The sequence below is a fragment of the Bidens hawaiensis genome, unplaced genomic scaffold (assembly GCF_021521415.1).
Source record: "Bidens hawaiensis isolate Kalapana, Puna unplaced genomic scaffold, B.hawaiensis_p1.1 tig00066195_1, whole genome shotgun sequence".
Lineage (NCBI taxonomy): Eukaryota > Viridiplantae > Streptophyta > Magnoliopsida > Asterales > Asteraceae > Bidens > Bidens hawaiensis.
In genome coordinates this window covers 34,272-51,099 of record NW_027501783.1, presented here as the reverse complement: position 1 = coordinate 51,099, position 16,828 = coordinate 34,272, and the positions used below count along the sequence as shown (strand labels likewise).

The following is a 16,828-nucleotide window of genomic DNA, read 5'->3' as shown; positions in this document are numbered from 1 at the left end:
CGTAATTTAAGTACGTGTCCCTCGCCCCGAAAACAGTTTAAAAACAGTGAAAATAGTGAAAATAGGGGCTGTGAGACTCACCTGTGGTTCTTGTTAAGGGATTAATCGAGATTCGGGTTTTCTTGGTGTTGGCCTTTGAATTGAAGGTCTAGAATACGATTAAGAAGTATATATATTAAGATCAAGAAATAGGAGAATATAAGGGTTGGAAGGTAGATCTCAAGGTTATATTCTCGGCTTACCTAGTTACAGGATCGGATGCTTGGGAGATGATTAGTGCAAGTTTGCAGTTCTTAAGAGAGAAGTTTGAAGTGTGTTTGGGTGATAACTTAGGTTACATATTTATAGTCAAACTCAAGGGAACACAATCCCTTGCTTTAGGGGATTGTAATCTTTTCATATCTAGGTGTAATGATGATAAAGTATGGGAATTATTATTATTTATTTAAAAGTGGAGTAGTGGATAAAAGATTTTGATTTGATTTGGTCAGGACATGCAGGTCTGGGGTTGGTGAGAATAGGGTGGCTGACAGTTGACTTTTCATGTTACAGTGTGCTTTTTCAGGTACTTTTGTCAGTGTACAGTAAAAAGTGGAAAATCTCTGAAACACGCTACTGTTTCCTTTTGGGCGGGAGTAATCTCCTTACGTCTGGAGAATAGACTGAGTGTTCTGTGCGTATCACTTTATGCGCATAGCTTTCTGCGTGAAGGACATTTCTTTGCTGCGGGTAGGCACGTAACCTTCTCGCAGTTAGGGACATTGAGTTTCATTTGTAGATTCTCCAGGTGGTCTTGGTATTTCAACATAGTGATCAGTTATGTTGAAGTCAATTCCATCTTGGAGCTTCAGACAAACTAGCTCTCAATGTTCCCGCCATGCGGGGAGGTTAGTTCTCTTCCGCACGCGCATAAACGATTTAGGATGCACCCGCCTTAGCATCATGCGGGATGGTCAACCCATTAGACAACATAACGTTAAGGTACATGAAAACATAAAGCCAAAAACATTCGCGCATGGCGCATATAACATATGCCCACGCTGGTTCTTAACATGGCGCGCTCGCGCAGGGCGCACATAACAAATGCACGCACTGATTAACATGGCGCGCTTGCGCAGGGCGCACATAACAAATGCACGCGCTGTTTCTAATATGGCGCGCTCGCGCAAGGCGCACATAACATAATTACCTAATATTTAGGTTGATTACTTGGTTTAAGGGATTGGGAATTTACCGGGTGTCACATCATGGCTTTTGATGACCAAGTCATCCATGTAGACTTCCAAGTTCCTCCCAATTTGGGCATGAAACTCTTTGTCCATCAGGCGTTGGTATGTGGACCCGGCATTCTTAAGTCCGAATGGCATCATTTGATAACAAAATGTGCCATCGGGCGTCCGAAATGCGGTTTTGTCCTGATCGTCAATGGCCATGTGGATTTGATGGTACCCCTTATACGCATCAAGGAAGCATTTTAGGCGAAACAGTGCTAATGAATCTACCTTGAGGTCAATTTCGGGTAACGGGTAACAATCTTTGGGGCATGCTTTGCACATGCGCCATTGTTTGTTAGATTTCGGTACCATGACGGGATTTGCAACCCATGTTTGATATCTGCTAACGCGTACGATGCCCGCGTCAAGGAGTTCCTTGACTTGGGTTCTACACGCGTTAGCTTGTTCCGCCCCCATTACTCTGCGCTTTTGTATGACTGGCGTAAAAGCCGGGTCACACTTGAGCTTATGCTCTGCCTTACTTCGAGGTACACCAGTCATGTCAGCTGGTGTCCACGCGAAGATGTCAGCGTTTTTCTGTAGTAAGCGTTTGAGTAAGGTGCGCGTAGGATCAGTGATTGTTGGGCCAATGGTAACAGCCTGGTCAGAGTATTTGCCATTGAGGGTCCATTTTTCTGGTTCAGTGATGGTTGGTTTAACCATCTTTGGTTTGGGTTTAGATGAGATAGATGCGATGCATACCTGGGGAATACCGGTGATCATCGCTACACCCTCAGCTGTTGGCCATCCCATCATGCCGTGGACTGAAGATACCACGGCATTGAATCTTGCCATCCCGTCTCTCCCGAAGAGAATGTCGTATGTGTGGTGTGGCTTCCTCATCACGACAAAGTCCACGTCTTCTGTGCGGGAGTGTTTCCCGTCCGTGAGAATGACGGGGAAAGATAGGATACCCAGGGGGGTGTTTGTGCTGCCGTCGAACCCTTCCATCGAGGCGTAGACCGTTTCCAGGCGTTCCTTGTCTTCTTCGTCTAGCTTGTCGAAGAACTGCCTGTACATAACCGTTGACGAGGCGCCGTTGTCAGCAAGAGTGCGGGAAGTGATGTAGTGCCCGAGCTGGCTTTTGATGACGATAGGGCCTTCTTTGCTGGGTCCTCCTGGCACTCGCGGGAAGCGCACCTCAGCTTCCTTCCACGCGCATGGTTCTGTCGTTCGTCTTTTTCTTCCTCTGATGTTACTATGAACCATGTGGATGCTGATGTCAACGGGCTTTCGTCCGTTGCCTTTGTATCGGTTATCATTCCTCCCTCCATTCTTGATTGATGCCACAAGGTGTGTAAGTCTCCCATCCTTGACAAATGTTTCAACATTATCCTTCAAGGATGTATACTCCTCAGTGGTGTGGCCCTTTGTCCCGTGGAAGTCACAGGACTAGCTCTGATCCGCATTTGGTCGCTGCCGGATCATTGGAGCTTTTGGCCATGGGAGTTTTTCGGTGGCAAATATCTCCGTGACGCTTTTGGTGAGTGGCGTCCACCGGGGTTTTCGGCTTGATGGGTGCGTGTTATCCCTTCCGCCTACTAGAGGGCGAGAGCTGGATGAGGTGTCAAAGTTTACCCTTGACTGCCAAATACCTAGCTTCCTCTTTTTGTTTTTTTGCCGGGCGGTCCTAACGTTGTTTTCTCTAGTCATCTGCGTGTAGAGGTGTGTATTCTGGGGAAGATCTTTACCCTGTTGCTTCTCCGTTTCGGCAAAGCGCTTGGCCGCCTTTATGATGGCATCCCATGTGGATGGCATGCCGTCTTTACCCGTCAATGTGCGGATAAGCTCTGGGTATTCGGCGCCCTGGATGAAAGCGGCGCGAACAAGATCTTCGCTTATGGTGCTCAGACTCAGCTTCTTCGAGTTGAAGCGAGCGATGAAGTCTAGTAAAGATTCATCCTCCTCTCTAACGCAGTTGAGGATCGTCCACTGCTCCTCAGTATATTTCCTCTGTTGACTGAAGTGCTGGATGAACTTGTGTTGGAAATCCGCCCAATCATAGATGTGGTGGACCGGTAAACGATCAAACCACGCCCTGGCCGCTCCAACCAGCGTCATCTGGAACATATAACACCACGTGGGTTCCGTCCAGTTGCTGACGGTTGCCCCCGCTATGAATCTGTTCAAGTGATCGTCTGGGTCGGATATACCATCATAAGTGCCGATGTTGGACATCTGTTTGGCACTCTTCGGGGCGATTGCTTCCGCAATGTCCCTTGCAAACTTGGACGTTCCCGCATTTGCAACAGTTGGTCTAAAGGTTTTGGAGAAGTCACGTGGGTTTCCCCCCGCGTTCCTTGGTTTGAAGGTTTCTCCAAAATTCCTTCTCGGTTGGAAGTCCGTTTCTTTTCGCTTCCATTTCGCCCTATGACGAGGGTTTGCGTCACTGTCGGACTCCTCCCGATCATCGTCCAAGTACTCGCACTCATCGCTCATGTTGAGCTGTTGTCGAGTGCTTCTAAATTCGTCAGCCTGTTGGAGTGAACGTAAGCGTTCATCCAACTCAGCTTGGAATTCCTTCTGGCGTGCTTCCGCCAATGCTTTAACTTGATCAAGTGTTTGGCGGGGGAGCCTCGTCTGCTGTCTCTCCATCTAGGTATCGGTGAATCCCAGTGAAGTATTGTTTACTGCACTTGCCCCGGCTTGGGTAACCGGGGTAGTGTTCGTAAAAATTGTGTACTCTCCGGTGTTCCCCCCAGTAGCTGGGGTTGTGGTTACCGGAGTTTCTTGGTCACTCGCTGGCCTTGGTACCGGAGTAACCTTAACCATCTTTCCAGAAGTTTTGAAAAAAAACTGAAAAGAATTAGTTCTAGCTTTTATGCACGGATGGCGCCAATGAAGAAACACTAGGCGACCCCGGGCAGATTACGGATAATCTGGGGGTTAAGTAGATGTTTCCCACGAGGGTTAGGTCCGGCAAGATGGTTATTCTTCAGATGACTTGCAAAACAAACACCGTGAGCTCGTCACTGAGAAGGGGGGGGGGGTTCCTCCTTGTGACCACCCTCCGGCGTGAGAATCAGACTAGATTGCTCTGAATATAAGTGTATATTAAGAGAAATAGCTAGAGAAGATAAGATGATCATACCGTTCCAAGGTGTTGGAGTATTTATAGCCGAAGGTAGGTTTCCAAGCAGGTACAGCCAGCTGTATAATATTCCTTTTCTACCAACTGTGGGCTACGCACGTGCCATGCTGGTGGCTGGTGGGTAGGCAGCGGCTGATAGTGACATGGCCGGCTGTGTACTATTCCTTTTCCGCCGGCTGTGTACTATTCCTTTTCCACCAACTGCAGGCTATGTACGTGCCACGACAAGGGTTGTTGAGTAGGCAGCGGCTGATAGTGACGTTTTGTACTAGAGCGTGCTCCTCCTCGTACTGTTGTCGGTGAGCTGTCACCCTGTGATTGGTTCATGGGCTGCTTTGGTCAGATTTGTCTATTTTGTCCATACCTTGGCACGTATAGTACAAAAGATCTTCCAGAAGCGTACGGACTGGCTCATTTGGGCGGGAGTATTCCCGCCTTGCTCATTCCTTCTTCAGGTGACATTACTGAATTATTGAGAGTTAGTGCCTTGTGCGTGTAGCCTTGCTATTAGTGCGGGTAGCCTTCCTTGATGGCTTGTATCCGCAGCTGCGGGAACAGGCGGGGTACTTCACTATTGGGAGGCTTTTCCTGCGGGAACAGCTGGCGTGCTGCGCGTAAGGTCTTCATCTCTGAGCATGGTTGGTCCTGCGGAACCAGTTGGTTCTTGCGCAGACGTCCCTCTTCAAGGTGGCTTGCGGGTCCAACTGGGCTCTGCTGGGACCTACCTCTTCAACGCATATGATTACTAAATTAATACTTGCAACTCATTTGCAATCATATGACAAGAAGTACCGTAGGGCTCCACTACACTGAGTTTATGTCCATCGCATGCGCCTTTTCTTTCTTAAGAAGCAACTTATATGAAGGTTCATCAACCTGTATAAGTTTAAAAGTAGATTGTGATATTATTATTACCAGTCAAAATAATGAATTATCTGTAAAAAAAAAAAAAAAAAAGAGCTGAAAAGGTATGTATGAAATGCCTACCGAAAGATCTTCAGATTCGACAAATAAACGTATAGCATCATCAGCTGCTCCAGTAGCTATTATTCCTTCCCTGTCGCATGAGCAGTACAAGAAATCAAGAATATAATATCTGCTTGGTATGTTACGATTTGATTCTCATACTTATTTTTCAAGACATACAAAACAAAAGAACTTTTTCAAATGACTTTTGGGGAAAAAAATGAAAAGTATTTAAAAACTACGTTGACCAATGGACTGAGAAAATGGTTCGATCATGATAACCAGACATAGTGCAAAGGTGGCACCTGCCAAAAACAAAAAACGTAATACATCATATAGCGTGCAATCTGAATAATTACCCTTTTATAAGTGTATACATCAAACAATATGTACTCACCAAGATGCATTGATATCACCTGATTGTAATCTTGTAAAATCCACTCCCCACACCTTAATGGTGAGATCATCACTGCAAATATAATCCGCAATTATTGAGCTGTTAAACTAGTTTATAAGCAACTGGATTACTGATGCTACATTGCATTTAACTACCATACCTGCAAGTAACCATTTTATCTCCAGTGACATTAAAAGATAATGCCCATACTGTTGACGTGTGCCCACTGAAATCATTGTGATATTTTTTATTAGATTCCAACATGATGAAACAACTTTAAGCATTTGTTATAAATCGTCACCTGTTTGACTCGCTTAAAGTCTGCACACACTGCCAATCATCACTATCACCATCCTCAGCCCAAACCTGAAAATGCAACGTGAATGTGTTTTAACTGTCGAACCAACTTTGACCCGTTTGACAAGTAAATGGGTCGAAATCAAGTTCAAACACAAGGCTAGAAGACAAAATGCATTACCTTAATAGTGTTATCATAGCTGCAAGAGAACAAAACATCAACAGTTGGATGCCACTGGACCATTTTGACATCTTGTGTGTGCCCAGTCAGCACAGAAACACAATCAAACTCTTTTCCGGGTAAAACTTCCCATAACCAAACACATTTGTCTCGGCTGCAAGTTGCAAGCAGTGAACCAGATGTGTCCCATGACACACTCTTAACTTCCAGAGCCGAGGGTCTCTCTGGAAGCCACCTCTCTATTCCTTTGGATAGAGGTACGGTGTGCCTACATCCCACCCTCCCCAGACCCTACTTATAGCTTTGCTGTTGGTGGGATTTTACTGGGCATGATTGATTGATTGATTGATTCCCAAATAGCAGTGGTGGCATCAAAACTTGCAGTTGCCAGTTGTTTAGCAGATGGTGACCAAGCACAAGATCTAACCGTCCGATCATGTCTATCTTCTAATACTGCCTAAACATAATTCAAAGCTTTATTAATCTTATTGATAAGGATAACATATGCCATAATCAGGGCTGAAAAGGAACCGAACTGTTCGGCAGGAAGTTCGTTTATGTGCTCGTTTATGCTAGCTAATGTTTGTTCATTGAAGGTATATAATACATTTTAATATCTAATTAATCTTATTCTATAGATTTAAGCAACATCATAAACTACAAAACATAAATATGCATGAGTGTTACGTGGTGAGCAACTAATATGTAAAATGAACATGTGAATATGAATGTTAGAAAAATACCAACACACCGTATTTTCGGTTAGGCAAATCAAATAAAAAGGATTTGATGTTTTATCTTTCCCTTTTAGCACCATGCTATGCTATTGAGAGTCTATTAATTTAGGAAGAGAGTAAGGCAAGCAGTGAAAGATTGCTGCCAGATTCGAACAGTTTTATCGCCGCTACAAGAAGCGAGGCCCCATACTCTTATCACTGTGACCTTCAAGCGAAGGAGTGTGGGTCCTTCCTTACACACTTTCAAACCTCAATTTGTTTGTTTCTATTGATTTTACCCTTTTTAACTTTCAGCAACTCGCATGGTCACCGTCCTCACGGGCCCATGCCCTTTCTGAGTACCCCTTCCGGGTTACTTTTGTCACTTTGTGGGTTTTGAATTGGCTCGTGATAGACCGTTTTTGACCCTTATAAAACATTAATGCTACCGCTTAGGGGCTGTTTAGCAACATCTGAATCAATAAGTCTGAACCATTAAGCTGTCTGAATGGGTAAGATAATCTGAACCAGTTACACATCTGAACCAATAAGAGCTGTTTGGTTAAACATCTGAATGACTGTGCAGAATTACTTCTTTACCCCTCTGCAGAATTATGTACTGAATGAAATGTATTTGTTTGATCAAAAATCTGAATGACTATACTGAATGACGGATAATTAAAATAAAGAGAATTCATAACATAATCTTTAACAAACAAACATTTAAAAAAAACCTTCAACAAACAAACATCCAAAAAGTTCATAACATAACCTTAAACAAAAAACATTCAAAATAATCCGTATTTCGCTCCTACGTTTTTCACCCATGGCTCACAAGCTAGCGGATTAAGAAGTAACCACACCCTCAAACAATTGAGTACATAGTTCGGGGTAAGCAAGTGACACGGTTCTTAAGGCTTCTACATACTTGTTAGACTGTTTGAAAAAAAATAATATAAAATTCTATAAGATTCTTGAAATATATTAAGAACTACTATTCAGAGAGAAGATATTATCGTTTAAAAAATACCTTCATCTCTAGTTGTCACTCTTCTTCCGACAAATTAAACATGTTTGTCATGGCATTATAAATATTGTTTGTTTTGTTTTTAAGCTTTCTCCAAGCTGAAAATCTTCCTTTTATATAGTCATAACGGTTCCTCATTTGTTTTTGTTCCACCATGAAGTTATGTTGCATTTTTAATTTTGCCGAAATATTATTCCATGACAATGTTTTAAGGTTACCTCCCTCATGCCCATTAACGGTTAACTCGTGAATACATGCTTCAAGAAAAGTTTTTTCCACACCTTTTTGTTTCCAATTAATCCTAACCATTTCTTTGAACAATAAAAGCAAATGAGTTTCCACAAAATCATGTTCATATGAATTCTATAGTCAAATCATCCAAATTTTCATTTCAAATCACATATTTTCATATTCAAGTATTCCATTTCAAATCAAATATTTTCATATTCAAGTATTCCATTTCAAATCCCATGTAGTCCACATATTTTTATTTTTTTCTATTACATCTATTCCTGAATTGAAACATGGATGCAAATACAAGAGCACAAATTGTTCAGTTATTTATAAACATGGATGCAAATACAAGAGCACAAGATCGATTTACCTCGTAAGAACGGAGCGGCGGTGGTCGGGTTGGGAATGACGGTGGTTGGAGCCAGGAGAAGCGGTGGTGGTGGCTGGGAGAAGCGGTGGTGGAGGCGCCGATCGACTGTGGTGGTGGCTGGAAGGAGAGGTTAGGGTTTGGAGAGGATTTGGTTTCTCATGTGATTTGGGGTAAAAGTGGGAAACAAAGCATCTTTTTCATTCATCTAAAAAATAAAGCTGGACCATTCAGACCTTAATGGTCCCATTCAGCAACTTTTTTTTGCGAACCAAACACCTATTTAGCTGACCTGTTCAGCAAAAAGTGTCTGAATGGCCCCATTCAGACACAAACAAAAAGCCTCTTAATCTTGTTTATGTTTTCAAGTTAAATACCATCTTCTATATAAATACCTATATTTAAACGTGTAATAATACATCATTTTCTTTTTATCGTTCTCTCTATTTTAACCATGAATCCAAACAACCTGACGGACGGAAACAACAACATTAACCATCATGTACCAAACTAGAGACGTGATTGTGAACGGCTAAGGAGGAAGGTGTGGTTTCGATGGCGTGTGTCAAGACCATTAATGTCGGTCACAATGTTAGGTTTTTGTCTAAACGTTAGTGAAAATTTTCATACCCGTATGGGTCGGGAAAGGCACCGAGTCGTTGATCAGACATTGGCAAAATGGAGGGTGATTGGCTATAGATGTGCAAGGTTTAGCACGTTCTACGGACACATTATGACGGATCTACCTGATGAGTGGGCTAAAGAAGAAATTGTGAATTCCACGCTCGCCAACTATTAGTTGCACTACGATCAATAGTTCACAAATGTTAATTGCTGGTTTACTGTAAGACAATTTGTTTAATCATCTTGTAAGTTTATGGTTATGTTTTTAATAAATTAATTAGTTTTTATTTATGTTTGATATAACTAAACATAATAATTAATTAAAACAAAACTTAAAAGATAAACATAATTAATCATTAAAATTGATTCAAACGAGTAATCTGAATCCGGATTGTGCTCGTCTTCCCATGGGTCTTGGTACCACCAATTATCTTCATTGACATATTCATCGGCCGCCCTATAAATTACGCGACACACACTCTTCTTTAGGTAATACTTTGTCTCACAGGGCAAACTCCTATTCTGACGAGGGGATTGGATCTTCACCTGGTGAAGGGATGAGATCTTCAATTGGTGGAGGAATGGGACCATTGTTTCGTCAATTTGCCATTAGCACAAAATTAAAATGAAAGTTGAGAAGTTAAGACAAAATCTAAAAAGTTCAGTTTTTTAGTCGTTTATAAAACTAGTTGTTCATTATATAGGGTGAGAATAGTGTACAATAATCACTTATATCGAGCGAAGTCTCCTTAATGTATATTAATCCATGCGGTAATTGTAAATATGAACAAAAATCACACATAAAGTACAATAATCACGCATGAAGTAAAATAATAATGCATGGCATCATATATAAGTTATATGAACGACTAGAGGTGGCAATATGAGTGGGTTGGGTTGGATTTGGGTGATGGGTTAGAATGAGTTTGGGTCATGATGGATTTTTAAAATAGAGGGTTAGGATGAGTATGGGTCAAGATGGGTAAAGTTAATCCATCTTGACCTAAGTAAAGGTTAAAATGCAAAGGGTTTAAAAAACCCCTCAAAAAAATATTCAAAAAATTTAATAAAATTAATAACTCAAAATATAAATAAAAAATGCAAAAACTAAAATAACTAAAATGTCTCCCCCGCCGTCCTCGTTCATATAAAAAAAAAACTTGGTTTTGTCTCGGTTCAGGTTCGGTTTTTTCGGTTAATTTTTGTTTTTTTTTTTTCGTTTCGGTATTGTTTAGTTTCGTCTCGGTTCAATGTTTTCGGGTTTTGTTCGGTTTTGATTTCTCGGTTTTATTCGATTTAGGATGGGTATGGGTCAAGATAGGTAAAGTTAACCCATCTTGAGCTAAGTAAAGGTTAAAATACAAAGGGTTTCAAAAACCTCTCAAAAAAATATTCAAAAAAATTAATAAAAAAATAATAACTCAAAATATAAATAAAAAAACGCAAAAAGTAAAATAACTAAAATGTTTCCCCCCGTCTTCCTCGTTCATTAAAAAAAACCTCGGTTTTGTCTTGGTTCAGGTTTGGTTTTTTCATTTTTTTCGCTTCGATTTTGCTTTTTTTCATTTCGGTCGGTTTCGGTGTATGTTGGGTTTCAATGATTTCGGTTTTGATTTCTCGATTTTTATTCGGTTCCGTGGGTTTTGTTTGAAATAAAATTGGATAATGCTTGTTTTAGTCCATTCTAACCCATAAACAAACTCATTCTAACCTATAACCAAGTGTCACTAGCATTTTCTCAACCCATCCTAACCTTATTGCAAAATTGTTTTGATCCATCCTGATCCATCTGAATTTTAAAAGTTATCCAAAATGACCCAAAACAACCTAATTAGGTTTGTTTTGCCACCCTTACCTTACACACGACACATTTGCTAGTTTCGCATCTAATGAAAGTTGCAATTGGAAAAAAAATAATAAAAACAATAAAATTGTAATTTTCATCGAAGTTACCCTTAAATTGGGGGGTAGAATGAAAAGTAGAAAAAGGTAACAAAGTAAACAACCGAAAATGCAGAAAGTCAAAAGTGAAGCATGTGTGCGTCCAGGTTCATCTTGGAACCATCTGATTGGCTTGGCTTGGCTTGTCTTGTCTTGTCTGTCTCTTTATATCCAATCTCATATCATCTCTCCAATAAATAAGCCATCAAAAGTGGTCGTCTGAAATCGATTTCAATGACTTCCATCGTCAAATCAGAGGAAGAATGGCGTGCAGTTCTCTCTCCTGAACAATTCCGCATCCTTCGGAACAAAGGAACTGAGTAAGTACATCACGTCACTTTATCCAATCCAATCAATCCTGTACCAAACAATTTGACTGTTTGTATGTATGTGCATCCTTGATTACTTATTGCAAGCGTAATTTGACTCCCAAAAAGTCTGTTTAGGGCTTCTTTAATTGCTATATCGTAGGGTTGTAGCTTGAGCCTAATTGTGTGGGAAGCCTTAACCAGGCCTTAACTAGCCTCGTGTAATTTTAAGTTTGACCTCTTTTGAACCTCTATGTATTAATTTCACACTCCAAATTTGAGCTCAAACCAAGCTTAAGCTCGTTTGATGTTTTTCTCTAAATATTGAAATATAATTAACAACATATATATTTGATTAAAAAATAATAAATAAATAATTGAGCTAAGCTTGAGCTCGAGCTCTCATAACTCATAAGTCGGAAAGAGCCAAGCTCGGGCTCGGCTTGGCTCGTTTACACCCCTACTATTTGGTGATGAGTTCTCAGGAGTTGATGCTGATATGGATTTATTTAGGATTATATTGCAGGCCAAAAGGCACCGGTGAATATGATAAGTTTTTTGCTGATGGGATATACACTTGTGCTGGTTGCGGAACACCACTCTACAAATCAACCACCAAATTCAACTCAGGATGCGGTTGGCCCGCTTTCTATGAGGGGCTTCCTGGAACAATCACCCGCACTGTGAGATTCAATACTCTTTCAAGGTTTCGATACTCCTTTTTTTGAGTTTGGAATAATAAGTTAGAATGCTGTTGGTTTGCAGCCCGATCCGGATGGAAGGAGGACTGAAATAACTTGCACGGCTTGTGGAGGGCACTTGGGCCATGTGTTTAAAGGCGAGGGGTTTAAGACACCGACGGATGAAAGGCATTGTGTTAACAGTATTTCCATCAAGTTTACTCCTGAAGGCTCTTCAGGCTCTCTTTGATATTTATAATCCGCATTGATGTGAGAGAACAAGTAATACTTTCTAGCCTTTGAATTGCTTTGAGCTTTTGTATGATGAAAACTTCTATGGCTTATTAAATTGTGTGCTAATTAAACCTTTATCTGTAAAATCGGGTCAGTTTGGATTAATATTATATGATTAGTGGTATCATAGTGATGAGTTGGACTCTAGAATGGGTGATATGACTTAAATACTTCACCTGTTGTGCTCCAAATACACACTTTTTAAGTTTGGCATATAGGAATCTAAATAGTTTAGCAAATATTAGTATATTTACTTCTGTTCCATAATTTTTCAAAACATTTCTATCGAAGAGTATCAATAAAATCGTCGAACACATAAATGGATATCAATATTTTTAATGGAATATGTGTTCGACAATTTATGAAACACTTTTATAAAGTCTAAACTTCGTGAATTTGTCGACTTACATTATCCGAGCTCGATTTTTTGACTGGTCAAGTTTCCTCACCCTTTAAGGCAGTTAGCATATGTGTATTTTAGTCTTATATATATTATCAGTGCTTGAACAAATATCATTAGTTGAAGGTCAGACCAGGACCATGACCTGATTGGTCGCTATGTGACTTATATCAGATGAATTGTATTTCTATAACTTTGCACATTCCAGTACCTTGATTTTGAGTAACTTTTGAGACTCAAAAGATTTAATCCGTGTTGACTCGATTGACCTCATTTGAAAGAAGAATTATGCAGTAGACATATGTTACCTTTAAATGTCCTTTATCAACCATCTATTTCATATACTCTGGCCTAGATTTGGCATTAACTAGTTCGAATAATCATTCTATAAAAGAATCATCATTGTAGTTGGTTAAAATTAGACAAAATTATACTTTTACTCCTTTGAATATATAGGAAATTGCACATTTCATTTTTAATCTTCATTAATTACACCAGCAAACCATCCTTTACGTTTAAGGTTTGCCAAATGTGTTGTCCTTTCGATAAATGGACATTAGAGTGAGTTGCTACATGTAATCATGTGTAATTTTGCCAACTTTTAATTAATTACAATGATGATTCTATTATAGATGATGATGATTCTATTATAGATCGACAATTTCAAGCTAGTTAATGTCGTATACGGACTAGAGTGTTTGAAAAGGGGGTTGGGAAGGGACATTTAAAGGCAACATGTGTGATGTGTATAACATGAATTTTCTTTCAGCGGGAATCAATCGAGTCAAGAAAGGTAAATCTTTTAAATCTCATGAATTAATCAAGAAAAAGGTATTGGAATGTGCAAGATTGTAGAGATACAGTTCATCTGATATTAAGTCTATAAGTCTATTGTTGAGCGACAACTCTGTGTACTTTAGAAAAAATCAACATGCAAAGCCAAGAACGAGACCATGCCACTTGTTGAGCAAAGAAGGGGTTGTAGGATTGTGAGGTTATCGTTTAAGAATCCAGAATATAAATGGAATTATTATGCTTTAATAGATTATTATGTAGTTATTAAGGATTCAAGTTAATTATCTTAGCACGCAAAATAAATTCAGTTTTCTCTTTTTGTACGATAATGTTTGTTCACACGGATATGATCACTTGAAAACCACAACCAAACTATTTGTTCATAATTTTACCCGTGAGGTGAAACTGTCAACACAATTAATATACCAATATATTCTAGCTGCCACCAAATTGTCCAACTCCTTGTCATGTTTCATCACATGAACTTCGGCTTAAATAACAGATAGTCGCGCAATTTGCTCATAGATTTGTTCATAAACTATTAGCATGCCTGATTATAATACATATTATGTAGGAAAACAGTTATGTAATTGCTTATCTATATTTTCTTGATCAAATCTCAAATCGAACACTCACCCAATATCAAAAGCTTAAAGTTTAAGTTTAAGTATGCAATATACTTAAAAAATTTTAAACCTTATACCAATTTATAGTACCAATTTTTGAACCTTATACCAATAATATTTTCCCAAATTGGTATACATGATATCAATCTATCATTGACCTGTACAAGTTAGTTGCAAATCATAACAATTTATGGCAATTGACAACCCATGTCAAGTTGACTTCATGATTTACATTTATACAAAAGTGTACTACTGATTGACTTCATCATACAATGATTGAAACTGTGAGTTATGTATTTAGTACGGTTTTCTCAGATAAGCGAGTTTGACTTACCAACCCGGGACTTGGATCACCTCTATTTCAGTTTACCTGAAAGCATACGCAGTACCCGCATTAGCTTTGCTAAATATGTACAATTCTTTAAAGAAGTTTAAGTACTAAACGTGCCACAAAATTTTGGCGACTACCGCATGCCCACATAGAGCGCCTCCTTAAGCATATTCGAATATGCTCGACGTAGAACAAAGGAGTTACCGTATGGTGTTTTCTCGACAAACGTATGCCTACAGTTCTTGCAGTATAGTCTTGGATGTATAAAATCACCGCCGTCAGCCACACTCAACCATATCATCTTCACTGTCTACCGAAACCAACATTCATGCATCATCACCGTTCACCATCCAAATTCACCGTCCACTACCATTATCCACCGGCCACTAGTAACCAACACCACTTCTACCTCGCTAGCAATCACCGTCACAACATCTTCACAATTATCATTGCTATATATATGTCAAGACTAGATATGAAATGAAGCCCAATGAACACAGAGAAATCTACTCCCTAGATAACGATGGAGAACGTAAAATTTCTATTCAAACATGACACATTAACCCGCTACAAATTAAATCCATCCACCATCATCTTAGTTAAACCCCTCACCACCTCCATTTAACACACTGCAAATAAAAACTATAGCCATAAACAAAACAAATATAGAATCCTACCCCTACTTCATCTCCACCGCGAACCCACAAATGACATAAACCGGCTACGTTGAGTGAGGTTATAACGAAGACGAGGTGAAAGGAGAGACAGGATGGAGAAAGTGAGGGGTGAGGGAGAAGACGCGGTGGAGCAACTTAGCAAGTGAGAAGCATAGGAGAATACAAAATGTATGTATGGACGTGATCGAAGCAAAGGAAAAGGAGGTGCTATTGGAATAATGGAATATTAAACTGTTACTAGCAGTGATTTTTTGTCGTTTCAATTTACGTGTATCCTTGACTTTTGAATATGTGCTTTGAACTATGGCAGTTGGTTACTTAGTAATTTTATTATGATAACTTGTCTATTCATAATATGCTTATGTATCGAACTTCTTTTATAGTTCAGTTCATTACTTCATTGTAACACTAATGGTTACGTGCTTAAATTTGATACAATTATCACTATCACTAGTTTTTTTTAAACAACTTACAAACCCATCTAATAGACTCCTAAACAAGTAAATATACTCCATAGCAACACTCGAGCCATCGACCTACAAAGGAAAGTACATATAGAGGTAGGGCAATAAATCGACCCGCAAATCCAAGAAAGATGCCCGCAGGTCATCAACAGTATCCATTGAAGATACCCACAGACCATAAAAAAACTCCGCACGAGGAAGAAACAATAAAGAGTTCTTAGTTAGTAAGGGAGAACGATTGTAACAATATCCTTCTAAAAGATCACTAAAATATTCCCTTACAATGACGGTTACCTCTTTAACGGAGAGCATGAGGTGATATAACCAATTAGAGAGAGACAGCTGGACACCTGGTAACCACCATGCACATAGCCAGTTGTCACCTCCAATCAAAGCGTAACACGTGTCCATTTAGGTAGAAAAAAAATCTTTTGGAAAAGGACAACCACACCATCACATTCCCTCCATCCCCTGCTATAAATACCTTCATCATCATCATCATCATCATCATAAGGTATTCATTCACCATTCATAGAAGACATCAATCACTTTTAGTGCTTTCTCTCTCTACAGAATTGTACTTATTCTCACGCCGGAGGGTGGTTATGAGAAGACCCCCATCTTGTCATTCATGTAACGAGACTCATGGTGTGGTCTATTTTGCAGGAGTCAGCAGGGATTTAGTTGAAGATCTGATTCAGTCTCATGTTAGATTCATTTCGTAACCCATACTTGGTGGAAATATAGATCTGATCCCTACTGGATTAGATTTGTGTTTCTTCATTGGCGCCATCCGTATTTTTTTCTCTAAATCAGTTTGTTTTCATTGTTTTCGGTTAAGATGAGTCAGATTCAACAAGTTCTAGTGGATACTCTGTCGAGGGGGAGATGAACTGCTTCTTCTGGAGATCCGGTTCTCGAAGATACTGGTCGAGTGACGACGGAACCTTGTCGGAACACTCGTGCTGGAAGATAGATCTGGTGATTTTCCATATTCATGGGTGATGAGACACTGGTTCATCGACAGCAGCCCAGATCTGGAAGAACAACACAGACTCCAGAGGAATGGTTCAGACAGGAACAACAACGACTGAACGAGACGTATGAATGAATGTTGAGGAACGGGAAAATACAGGCG

The 16,828-nt window shown here is 39.9% G+C and overlaps 2 protein-coding genes across 2 annotated transcripts; one reads left to right on the top strand and one right to left on the bottom strand.

The window, feature by feature from the left end:
- Positions 1–5,156: 5,156 nt before the first annotated feature.
- On the bottom strand, positions 5,157–6,407 carry LOC143604683 (protein CIA1-like). Its single transcript, XM_077081085.1, has 7 exons — positions 6,207–6,407; positions 6,030–6,094; positions 5,889–5,954; positions 5,729–5,800; positions 5,574–5,636; positions 5,353–5,422; positions 5,157–5,241 (listed from the first exon to the last, which is right to left on the bottom strand). The coding sequence occupies exons 1-7, from the start codon at positions 6,267–6,269 to the stop codon at positions 5,170–5,172; spliced, it is 471 nt and encodes a 156-aa protein (XP_076937200.1). The 5' UTR covers positions 6,270–6,407; the 3' UTR covers positions 5,157–5,169.
- Positions 6,408–11,339: 4,932 nt separating this feature from the next.
- Positions 11,340–12,524, top strand: LOC143604681 (peptide methionine sulfoxide reductase B5-like). Its single transcript, XM_077081083.1, has 3 exons — positions 11,340–11,435; positions 11,950–12,106; positions 12,189–12,524. The coding sequence occupies exons 1-3, from the start codon at positions 11,350–11,352 to the stop codon at positions 12,351–12,353; spliced, it is 408 nt and encodes a 135-aa protein (XP_076937198.1). The 5' UTR covers positions 11,340–11,349; the 3' UTR covers positions 12,354–12,524.
- The last annotated feature ends 4,304 nt before the right edge of the window (positions 12,525–16,828 follow it).